The sequence below is a fragment of the Theropithecus gelada genome, chromosome 13 (genome assembly GCF_003255815.1).
Source record: "Theropithecus gelada isolate Dixy chromosome 13, Tgel_1.0, whole genome shotgun sequence".
In the NCBI taxonomy this organism is placed as follows: domain Eukaryota; kingdom Metazoa; phylum Chordata; class Mammalia; order Primates; family Cercopithecidae; genus Theropithecus; species Theropithecus gelada.
In genome coordinates this window covers 35,931,669-35,944,032 of record NC_037681.1, presented here as the reverse complement: position 1 = coordinate 35,944,032, position 12,364 = coordinate 35,931,669, and the positions used below count along the sequence as shown (strand labels likewise).

Genomic DNA, 12,364 nt, shown 5'->3' with positions numbered 1-12,364 from the left:
CCTATTCTCTGGAAACTCTGATTCAGTATATCCAGGGGAGGGAACCAATACATTTTATATTTTTAAATAAGGTCCTCAAGTTCCTAGGTTTGGACTATTGTACTAATACTTCTACTTTTATCCACATTTATAATCAAATATATTTATCCCTATAAACTTGGCAGAAGTAAACACACATATACATGATAATTTATGCTCGTATGCAAAGCACTATAGGGTTGAGGAATATAAAAGAACCACTCCTGCTCTAAGGAATGTAAAACTGAGTTAGAAAGAGAAAAGTTTTGCATATTCAAAGCAAGAAACTTAAAGCAAATATAGCTTTAAAAAGGAATAAAAATTAAGAAAATTAAAAAGTAAGAAAAACTAACACATGACAGTATGTAAGGATCAGGGAAAGGCATGTACAGTCAGTGTATCAGAGGAGGGGCAGAGGGCTGGGCTGGGACAGTTAGCTTAGCTTCATTCAAAGATCACGACTTCAGCTGGGTTTTAAGAAGGAAAATGTGCATTTGTACCGAATACCAAACGAGTAGCCCATGACTTCACCATCTTAACCAATAAATTGATTTTATTATTCATCTTCCCCTCTAACTTTTGTCTATAATCATGTTCATTTTTATACATAATCACAGCACAAAAATCAATTCACACTAGCATTTTACATTCTTCCCAAATCCTTTTATAAAGAGGTCCCTGAGTGTCTTATACTAAGCAGATGCCCTGGTTACATGGTATGCTCAAGGCATTTATCGTATTTGTTTTGCTTCTCTCCCCTCCATACTAACCCCACACTTTCACACTTCATTCTGTGAAAGGAAGATTGATTCTCATTGTTGAAGCCCGCCCAGCCTAAAACGTCACACATAGAAGGTAGATGAACATTTGCTGAATGAGGAACATGCATCAATCCTCAAAACTAAATTATAAATTATTTTACCTTGTATAATTTATCCCTAAGTAAGTTTGTTCAACCTGTAAATAAGATCAATATTAAAAAGACAGGCCTGCCTGGCACAGTGGCACATGCCTGTAGTCTTAGCTACTCAGGAGGCTGAGAGACAGAATTCCTTGAGTCTAGGAGTTCAAGGCTACAGTGTAGGAAGATCGCACCATGAACAGCCATTCACTTCAGCCTGGGCAACATAGTGAGACTTCATCTCAAAAAAAAACTTAAAAAAAAAAAAAGACAGGCTTTTGTGATGTCGAAACATTCAAAGCTTCTGAAATTTGACAGTGATGAGTTACACAACCTTGTGAATATACTAAAAACCAGTGAATTGTACACCCTTTTTTTTTTTTGAGGCGGAGTCTTGCTCTGTTGCCCAGGCTAGAGTGCAATGACGCAATCTTGGCTCACTGCAACCTCTGCCTCCCAAGTTCAAGCAGTTCTCATGCCTCGGCCTCCTGAGTAGCCGGGATTACAGGCCTCTGCCACCAAGCCCAGCTACTTTTTGTATTTTTAGTAGAGACAGGGTTTCACCGTGTTGGCTGGGCTGGTCTTGAACTCCTGACCTCAGGTGATCCGCCTACCTCAGCCCCCGCAAAGTATTGGGAATACAGGCATGAATGAGTCACTGCAGCTGGCTGAATTGTAGACTTCAAATAATGAGTTTTATGGTGTGTGAATGTTTCAAGTTTAAAAAGGAATTAAAGGCAAAATTAACAAAAATCAAGTGTCCAATTGACTAACAGAGTGTTTTACTTATATGGTATGGCCTTCTTCAAAGTCAAAGGGAGTGCTACTGAGCAAGGTCCTGAATTTGTCACTTAATCCTTCCAATGGTAGAAAGAGTCCTATAACTAGACAGTGACCAATCTGAATGCCCAAATGGAAGAAAGCCACCACCGTGATGCAGTCTAGAATAAACCTCGCCAAGTTTACTAACACGCTAGAAATAGAGCGGCACACTTTCTATACAGATTTAGGGCAAAAATAAATTGAACGTTGAATGAAATCCTTTCTTCAAAAAACTGTTAGGGCCAGGTGCAGTGGCTCATGCCTGTAATCCCAGCACTCTCGGAGGCTGAAGCAGGAGGATCACTTGCACCCAGGAGTTTGAGACTAGCCTAAGCAACATAGTGAAACCCTGTCTCTACAAAGGTGGCATGTGCCTGCAGTCCCAACTACTCAGGTGGGAGGAGTGCTTGAACCCAGGAGGTCAAGGTTGCAGTGAGCCACAATCACATCACTACACTCCAGCCTGGGCGACAGACTGAGATCCCCATCTCAGAAAAAAAAAAAAATTAGATTTTTACTCCAATGCTGTTTAGTAACCATGACTTTTCATATAAGAGACACGGGGGAAAAAACATATTTATCATTTAGCAAATAAACAGGAGTTTTATACAGAAATTATTAAAGTATATTTACATACTCACACACGTGTATTACGTATACACACTGAATTTCTACTTCATTTTTCTCTACCTTATTCTTCTTCCAAAAAACTTCAAACCAAAAGACAATAAGCATTTCAGCACAAAAGGAAGATTTACCTTAATTTAGGATTATCAATATATTTCTTAAACTGCTTGATGTTATTCAAAGTTTGTTCGGCTAACTCCCGGGAAGGTTCAACAATGAGAGCTTTCGGAGCATTGGGGAGAAACTTTGTTTGTGTCACCTGTGCATTACCTTAGGGAATAAAAAAGACAAGAACACATTCAAATCACGCTTTATAACACTGTTACTTACGGAACATTAGGACAAATACTCTAATATCAACATTTTAAATAATAATTGTCAAAAAGTAGAGAAGACAGTCAAACAAAATAAAGCTCGGATTTCTAAAACAAATGAAGCCTACTTTAAATTAAAACTATTTGGGCCACTGGGGTGACTGACACCTGTAATCCTAGCACTTTGGGCAGCCCGAGGTGGGACAATCACTTAAGCCCAGGTATTCAAGGCTGCAGCAAGCTATGATGGTGACACAGCACTCTACACTCTAGCCTGTGTGACACAGTGAGATTCCCTCTCTTAAAACAACAAAAATCTACTTAAAATAATTCTAATTGATTGATATGTCTAAAAAAAAAATGACTCACTTGTGACAAAGTAAACAGGTTATGAAATATACTTTAAATAATTGAAATATATTAAATATACAATGGATAAGAGTATAAATTTTGAAGTCAGACTGCTTAGATTTGAATTCAGTTCTACCACTTATTTGCTCTGTGACCTTGGGCAAGTCACTTAAAGTCCCTATTCTTTAGGTTCTTTGCCTGTAAAATGGGAAAACTACTACCTTATACAGTTATTGTGAAGACTAAACCATGTAAAGCACTTAGCGTGGTGCCCTGGCACTGAATAAGCACACATTCTATAAATATTAGATATCATTACCATTATGATTGGGATCCCAAAATGCCTACACTGAAACCGAATACTTAAGAGTTTATGAATTAGGTTTTAAAAATGAATTTTACTGGTGAGTTAAAAAAAGATATGTGACCAAACCAGCAAGGAAAGTATATGTAACTCACTATGAGAAGCCTTACTTACTGGAGTTCTCACCAATTATTTTCACTATTCTAGAAATCCTTACCCTTGCAGGTATAATACCTGAGTGCTGCGATTTGACAATGTAACCATCCGGTGCCTTGGAAAGAGCAACAAAGCCATCTTTTGGTGGAAACTTAAATTCCTCTTCACCGAAGTTAAATTTCAGTTCAGCATTCTAGCATTGAATAAAAGAGAAAATTATAATTCTTCCCCTAATTGAAACCATCGTATACAAAATAATGAAGAGCAAGCAGCTTATAACCACAGCAAATTTTTTCTAACTAGATTCCTAATTACCTTCAAAACACAGGCAGGAAAGAGGGCTTGGTTTTTCATATGTGGTGGTATTTCAAATGCCAGACCAAGATCTTTTCCTTAAAAAACAAACAAAAAAAAAAAAAGAGAGAGAGAGAGAGATTGAAACAATCAGAAAAGACCTTCCTCATGCTGACACTGTCAAATCTACCAGCTTACCTGCATTCATGCCTCTCTCCTGTCACCATGGATAAACTGTGCTGCCTAAGGCCAGCTTCTTCATTTTTTCACTTTACTCCTGAAACTGTCACCTCTACCCCTCTACATTTTTCATTATTCTCTGTCTACAAGATCATTTCCATTAGACATTCCAAAGCATATAAACATACTCTCACAGTAAAATACACAAGAAAATCTCCCTTGAATCCACCTCTCCCTCCATTTACCTTCCATTTTTCTTCTCCCTTTTGTAGTGAAACTCCAATTTCCATTTACACTTCATCCACTTCCTTTCACCTCATTCTCTATTGACCTGGCTCCTTATTAGGAGGCCTCCCACCCTCACCCCTTCGCTCCACCAAAACAGCTCTCTAATGCTTTCCACTTGTCAAATGCAGTAGTTAATGCACATTCTTCATCTTGCTAGACTAGGTCCACCCACAGCACTGGACACAGTGATTGCTCCCTGATCCTTCAAACACTTCCTTCACCGGGACTGCAGGACCCATGCTTTCTTGGTTCTCCTCCTGGCCTTCCTCCGCATTCCCCTCTGCTGCATTCTCCTCAATTTGCTGATCCCTAACCACAGGAACCCAGGCCTCAGATCTCTTCTTCTCTTTATCTACCCTCATTCCCTAGGCAATCTCACCCCACCCTCCAATGTGTCTTCAACAAAGTAGCCAGAATAGTACTGTTAAACTAAAGATAGATGATGCCACTCCTCTGCTCAAAACCCTCATGGCTTTCCATTTTACTCAAAATAAAAACCAAAGTTTAGATCATGGCCCATATGGCTCTCCATGGCCTGGCCTCACCACCTCACTGATCTAACATTCTACCACCGTCCTTTATCCCCAGAGTACTCCAGATCCAGTGGCTTCCTCGCTGTGACTCAGACACGTCAAGCACGCTTCCATCTCAGGGCATCCACATTTACTATTCCCTCGGTCTGAAATGTTCTTTGCAGATATCTGCCCGGCCCACCACCCAACTCATTCGGATCTCTACTTAAATGTCACCTTATCAAGCCTTCTGGCTGCCCTACACAAAAGCACAAACCCCCAAACCGCTATGGCTCTCCACTTCCTTCCCCTGCTTTATACCCTCCTTCACAGCACTTATTACCACCTAACATGGTATTATATGTCTGTCTTTCACCACTAGTGTGTAAGCCCCAAATGTCTATTCCATTTTCTTCTGTGCCTCCAGTACTTACCAGGGTACCTCAAACATAGTCAATGTTCAATAAATATTTGTTCAAATGAAGGCAGGGAGGGAGGGACAGGGATTTGAAAAAGAGGGTGGGGGGATTTTTAAAAATTACAATTATTGAATATCATATATCTTTTCACTACTAAGATTCCTACAGAGCTTACCATTTTTGGAGAACTTGACATGTCCTTTATCTATATCTAGGTAACATCCAATGGTATCATGCATAGTGAATTCCTAGAATACCGGAAAGTCAAATGCTATTAATAGAAAGCACATTCTTAAATAAAGTTAAAATATAGCTGCATCAAAAGTATGTGTGTTTCAAAATAATTATTTAAATCAAAAATGCCTATTAGAGCATATGACAATACAATAGTATAAGCATTTGACAGGCTTGTGAGAATCAACATATTTAGGCTGATTCACATTACTGTAGATTTCAGCTCACCAGATGAACTATATTTAGATTCATCATGATCAAAAATAAGAAAAGAGAATAACAGGTATCAAAACCAAAATCAAAATGAGGTGAAAAGAGAAGACAATGTAATGTATTTTGGAGGGGATAACAAATGGCATAAAAGAAAAATTATAACTACTACGTATTTATCTAGCTTGACAATATTTCTTCACTAAAGTCCAAATCCAAACTTTCTGTGGAAAATATACAGAAAATCTGCTGATTACACCCTCATTCTGTCATGAGTGATTAAGTTTGCAAGAAAACTTACTTATGCTATGTTGGAGTTGATAACATAATTGCTTACCTCTCCATAATTATCAAACTGTTTATTATGGGATTTCTTTCCTGTTCCACCAAAGCCAAATCCAAACTTGTCAGTACCTAAATTTAAAAAATATTTTACTTTTCTGACAAGAGAAAATGTAAAATTAAAAGACCTGTAAAAGAAGCAATTTTATTCACAAAGTATGTCCATTTCATGAACCCACAGGAAAACTATTCCTTAAGTTTCTGAATCCTACAAAAAACTAAACAGTGCTTAGGTCACACAGCTTGTGTGAGACTAGGGACACCAGTGATACTGCATCCCTTTCTGCTTTGGCCAGTAAGAAATTCAGATGCAAGTTTACAATAACGTGAAGCATCTATACGGGACCGTGTGGTACAGATTCACACACACTAACTTTACCCTGACTCCATTCAGTCTTAACCTTCATTTCATACTGCTATAATATCTGTACTTTTTGTAAGTTCCTTCAAATCTTTTTTGGGACAGGGTGGGGTACAGACAAATATTATTTCCATATCTTTAAAATAAAAACTTTTTATGGTTAAATTTATGATTTTGCTTCCCCAAATAATAAAATATTAACCCCCAAATGTAACTCAATCAATTCAGTTATTTTAGAAGCACTTACCTAGGTCCAAAGAGGCCTGCATGGTAGACCACCCGACCCTGCATAACCCTTGGTCATGACAGGATACTTCATAGTAGTGTTTCCCTACAAGGGTAGGATACATTGAGATTTACATAAATCACACACGCATAATTCATTTACCATGAAGCCACCTTCCCAATGTTTCTGAATTACACTGTTATGTACCAAATGAAGAATTATAGGTATATTTGTACCATCAAACACCTTCCCAGATCCTTGACTTAAAGCTATTTTTAAAAACTCATGGGCCAGGCGCAGTGGCTCATGCCTGTGGCCAGTACTGTGGGAGGCCAAGGCAAGCAGATCACCTGAGGTTAGGAGTTCAAAACCAGTCTGGCCAACAGGGTGAAGCCCCATCTCTACTAAAAGTACAAAAATTAGCCAGGCATGGTGGTGGGCGCCTGTAATCCCAGCTACTCGGGAAGGTGCGGTAGGAGAATCACTTGAACCCAGGAGATGAAGGTTGCAGTGAGCCAAGATGGTGCTATTGCCCTCCAGTCCGGGCGACAGTGTGAGACTCTGTCTCAAAAACCAACCAACCAACAAACAACAACAACAAACCCTCATGTATTAATACATTGCCTCAAAAGTTTACACAAGTGCAGACGCTGTTCAAATACCTTTCATTAATCCTTTAGTAGCTCTACACCCATGCCATTCCTTTACTTCTCTGCTTTGACAACAAAGACCATCTGACCCAATTGCTGGATTTGAGAAGAAAATACAGAAAAACACGTCAGTAAAGGTTTTATAAATCATACATTCCCACCCGCCCCCCCAACCAAAAAAAAATCATTCAGTCTCCCTAACAAGATAATTCCTTTCTTGTTGCAATGTTCCAGAGACTGAGACTTACTGATTCTTGAGTGATAGTATTTACCAAGTGTAATTAGCCATTTCATTCCCTGGGTGTCCTTGGCTATGTTGGGGGCTATTTTCTATGCTGCCATCTGTTAACTAAGGTAAGACTTTACAGCAAGTCTAGAAAGGATTCAACACAGCTCTTAACCTGATGTGCACTAATAGTAGTTGCACCATGAATACAAATGTGCTTAGATAACTATTCTCTAGAGTCATTTAAAGAAACATACTCAAGGATGATGCACCACCCCTCACCAATATTTGTTATCCTGATTTTATACTTAGAGCTTGAGCGACTATGTAACTAAAAGATAACAGAACTGTCTCTAGCTTGTTCCTCAATCCATGGAAGAAACCATAATGGGAAAGTAGGGGAAAGCATGATGTTTGTTACTTGCTAATATTATAAGGGCTCTAAAAGATGAGGTATATTCTATATTATACATCACGATCAGTCTGAGTGATGTCCACATAGTAGGTGCTAAATGGTTTTAAGTAAAGATTCAGCTTTTGTCTGTACTGGAAAAAAACTATAACTTCCGTCCTGGTTCATCTTTCCAACTCATATTCTGTACTTGAAAGTAGAACAAACTGTTAAGCACCTCAACACACATCTTCCTACACTTTTCAGAAATTATTCAAAGTATGAATTCTTACCCATATAGGTACTGAATTATGTAAAACTGAACTTTTAAATAAAAGTTATCTAGGAGCTTCCAGGATAGCCGAACACATGAGGGTTCACGAACGGTGGCACGCCCAGGGAGGGGAGAAGCTCCAAGCCCCCTCCGGTACTTCAACCTATGCATCTCTTCATCAGTAACCTTTGTAATAGCTTTAAAAATAAACCAGTAAACAAATTTTCCCAAGTTCTGTGAGCCACTCTAGCAAATTTATTGAACCTGAGGAAGGAGTTGTAGGAACGCTGATTTATAGCCAATCGGTTAGAAGCATAAGCCACAACCCGGACATCAGATGTGGGGGACAGTCTTATGTGACTGAGCCCTCAACCTGTGGGATATGATGCTGTCTTCATGGAGATGGTGTCAGAATTGAATTGAATTACAGTTCTCAGCTGGAAGAAACCATAATGGGAAAGTAGAGGAAACCATGAATAAACAAACATGTGTCTGTTACTTACTCCATCAGTTCTCACTGACTGCTTGCTTGACTTGTGGGGAAAAACCCCACACATCTGCTGTCAGAAGCATGCTGTGAGAGTATATAGGGAAAAAGGGAGTTTATTTATTTCTCTATATTCTCAGAGCTGGTGTCAGAATCAGGGTTTGCTAGAACTGCCTTGGATCACAGAAATGTGGTTTGAAAAGAAAAGGATAAAAGGGTAGGGGATGAGGAACTTTTGGTTTCTTGGTGGCCAAAAGATCACCTACGGTATGGAGCCACAGCTGTGCTACACTCAGTTACTAATGGTAAAAGTTATCAGTGGAATTTAGAGTTGGATCCAACTCCAAGGAGCTGGTTCACTGGATGCATAAGAAAACACAAATAAGAACCCGTGAGGTGGAGCTTGCAATGAGCCGAGATCGCGCCACTGCACTCCAGTCTGGGCGACAGAGCGAGAATCCTTCTCAAAAAAAAAAAAAGAAAAGAAAATGCAAGTAAGAAAGAAAAAAGTATACAGTCTTTTGGTTGCTATTATCTGTAATAGCTAAAATGAAGTAAAAGAGTGCTGGGTCAGCCCTTGATGTGAGGCCACATTCCGATTTCAGTCCATCTGAGCTTTGGTCACCAGCTTCAAAGCTGAACCCCAAGGGAAAAATTATGCAGGGCCAACAAAAAGTACTTCTAAAACCTGTGGTCTCCAAGAAGGCAGTCAATGTGGGGAAGAGCAAAACCAAAAAACTCTGAAATTGGAGGGGATAGTGTGAAGGAACTGTTTCATTTTGTAGATCAGTATCATAAGCTTCCTGAGGAGCCTTTACAAAAATGTACTCTGAGAGTAACTCCTTTAGGAAAGTGTCTTTGGTTTTAAATGCAGCAGAATAGAAGGGCATGTTTGGGTTGATGCAGGTCTCATTGCTCACTATGGAACAACCACAGAAGGCTCTATGCATGATAGAGGTTATTCCCAGGCAAACAGCCAGCCTGGTGGATTGGATAAAAGCCACTGTAAGGTCTGTTAACCCCAAGAAGGAGGACTGTCCAACTCCACCCTATAAATACTTTCTTTTATAATTTCTGCATTTTCTATTTGGGTTAGGGAAGTTTTGCCACTGCTAAATTATACATGTAGTTTTCCGTATTCAAATTCATACATATATATTTAAGTCCTAAATACATATGGAATTTCTAATTATGATATGAGATAGAAGTCAATTTTATATTGCGCCAGATGGATCATCAATTGTGCCAGCACCCTTTACCTAATAAATCATCCTTTTTTCTCATTGAAATGAAATATAATTATTTTTCCTGCATATAACTTCTCATATATACTGGGATTTATTTCCATTATATTCCACTGTCTATTCCTATGTCAGTTCTATACTGTTTAATGATAGTGACTACATTCTAATATCTGGTAAATTAAATCTTAATTTTATTTACTTGGTGTTCTCATGTATTATTTTTTTAAGTTTCTGAATTACAAATAAGCTGGTGGAAAGCCTATCCACTTACCGAAAGCAGATCCTCTGTCATATGGGTTCATCTGCCATTTGTTGAGCACTAAACAAATTAAAATAAGAAAAGTTACCCCCAGATACATAAAATTTAAAATGCTTGGCTGGGTGCGCTGACTCACGCCTGCAATCTCAGCACTCTGGGAAGCTGAGGTGGGTGGTTCATATGAGGTCAGGAGTTCAAGACCAGCCTGGCCAACATGGTGAAACCTCGCCTCTACTAAAAAAATACAAAAATTAGCCAGGCATGGTGGCATGTGACTGTAATCCCAGCTACTCAGGATTCTGAGGCACGAGAATCGCTTGAACCCAGGAGGCGGAGGTTGCAGTGAGCCGAGATTGTGCCACTGCACTCCAGCTTGGGCGACAGAGTGAGACTCTATCTCAAAAAAAAAAAAAAATAAATAAATAAATAAAATCCTCTATTAAAAAAAGCAAGTATTTTATATACCTTAATTCCTCTAGATTCAATATGGTTTTATATATTTAGAATACACACGTAAAACCTGTTTTTATTTTTATTTTTTTTTTGAGACGGAGTCTTGCTCTGTCGCCCAGGCTGGAGTGCAGTGGCTGGATCTCTGCTCACTGCAAGCTCTACCTCCCGGGTTTACGCCATTCTCCTGCCTCGGCCTCCCGAGTAGCCGGGACCACAGGCGCCTGCCACCTCGCCCGGCCAGTTTTTTGTATTTTTTAGTAGAGACGGGGTTTCACCGTGTTAGCCAGGATGGTCTCGATCTCCTGACCTCGTGATCCGCCCATCTCGGCCTCCCAAAGTGCTGGGATTACAGGCTTGAGCCACCATGCCCAGCCTAAAACCTGTTTTTATTAAAAGCAAAAACGCAATTGAAAAATCAGACACGTTGAAGATAATCATCACTGGTCTATTCGGACCTAAAACCTTATTTCCTCACTTGCTTGCTTCAGTGTGCTCCGTATCAGATGATACTGATCTCTGTCCTTACTCCTAGGTCACTACTAAAATGAAGTTTAGGTAACTAAACAAGTTGACTTCAATTACAAAGGAAATAACTGATCAACATTTCAGAATCTAATTATCTTGTAACTATCAAAAGAAAAGCAAGTCGTTTATCTTAATTCAATACCACATTCAAAAGAAACACATTTTTTTCATCCTCCCTTTTATAGGATTGGCATTTTCCTTTTCTGACACATCTTAATAGTCTGTTAAGATGTATGTATATATATAAACTAAGAATTGTAATAAAGAGAGCCCTACGTGCTTTCTAGCCCAACTTTCCATTCGGGGTAGAAATCCTTCCTAAATTATTTCTGGTCAAAAGATATCCATCATCAGCTTAAACACTTTGAACATTGGAGAAATAACTTTGAGGTTCTCCCTTGCATTGTGGCTCAATGTAGCTATTAGGAAGTACTTTAAGTTAAACAGACATCTTCATCTAAACTATTTCTAATTGATCCTGGTCCTACTTTCTAGAATAATTATTTTCTCTCTAGTTCTCTTCAATAATTTAACAATTATCCCATCTCCATTTTTACTTCTTCTCCATGTTTAACTTTCTACTTTCTTTATTCCTCACAGGATGTGACTTTTAGAACCATTATCACTATGGTTATTCTTCTTTAGGAGTGTTTTGTTTTACCACCATTTCTCATAAATGATGGCACAGTTGTTACAAGTTCTGAAACTATTTTAGAATAGGCCAATAGTGTAAAAAGTTACATCAATTATCTATCTCATAATTAATTTACAGGAGTTCATAGATTCTACTTTATACATCTTATGTATAACATTACTCTCAAACAACTGAAAAGAATATGTTAATATGCCAGGTTCACTGGTCTTCAACTTGCTATTTTGTAAGAATCCTGTTTTGTATAATGAAACAAGAGTGACTTAAAATATGGAATAAATATGATTAAATTATAACAAAACAAAAGATTAATTAAGATAGAACGAAATTTAGAAACCATTCAACAGAAGCAACACCATTTAAAGATAAAGAAACTGCGGTAAGATTGTTTATGGTAGAGACAGTATCAGAAACCTAATAAAAAGACCAATTTCCATGTAGATAGGATTGCACATAAGAAACAACTTTAAAATTTATATTTTACCTTCCTAGGTGATTCCCTTCTTATCTTAGAGGAAAAAAAACGCCTCTATTCCCTCTCAGGCAATACTTCCCACCAGCATGGGATTTTACTCCAAAAATTATTTGTAAAATCTTTCCTTAATATTTTTGCAATATGTACCTATTTTCCTTTAGTATTAAGC

At 38.4% G+C, this 12,364-nt stretch overlaps 1 protein-coding gene across 3 annotated transcripts in view; it reads right to left on the bottom strand.

Moving 5' to 3' along the window:
- Positions 1–12,364, bottom strand: part of DDX1 (DEAD-box helicase 1) — a 38,475-nt gene that overhangs the window by 19,208 nt on the left and 6,903 nt on the right. For all 3 annotated transcript variants that reach the window (XM_025355101.1, XM_025355100.1, XM_025355102.1), the window contains 8 exons: positions 10,103–10,150; positions 7,222–7,305; positions 6,581–6,664; positions 5,968–6,044; positions 5,362–5,434; positions 3,809–3,885; positions 3,572–3,686; positions 2,500–2,638 (listed from right to left, as the gene is read on the bottom strand). In XM_025355101.1, coding sequence (XP_025210886.1) covers positions 2,500–2,638; positions 3,572–3,686; positions 3,809–3,885; positions 5,362–5,434; positions 5,968–6,044; positions 6,581–6,664; positions 7,222–7,305; positions 10,103–10,150 — 697 coding nt within the window. The remainder of the gene's footprint in view (positions 1–2,499; positions 2,639–3,571; positions 3,687–3,808; positions 3,886–5,361; positions 5,435–5,967; positions 6,045–6,580; positions 6,665–7,221; positions 7,306–10,102; positions 10,151–12,364) is intronic.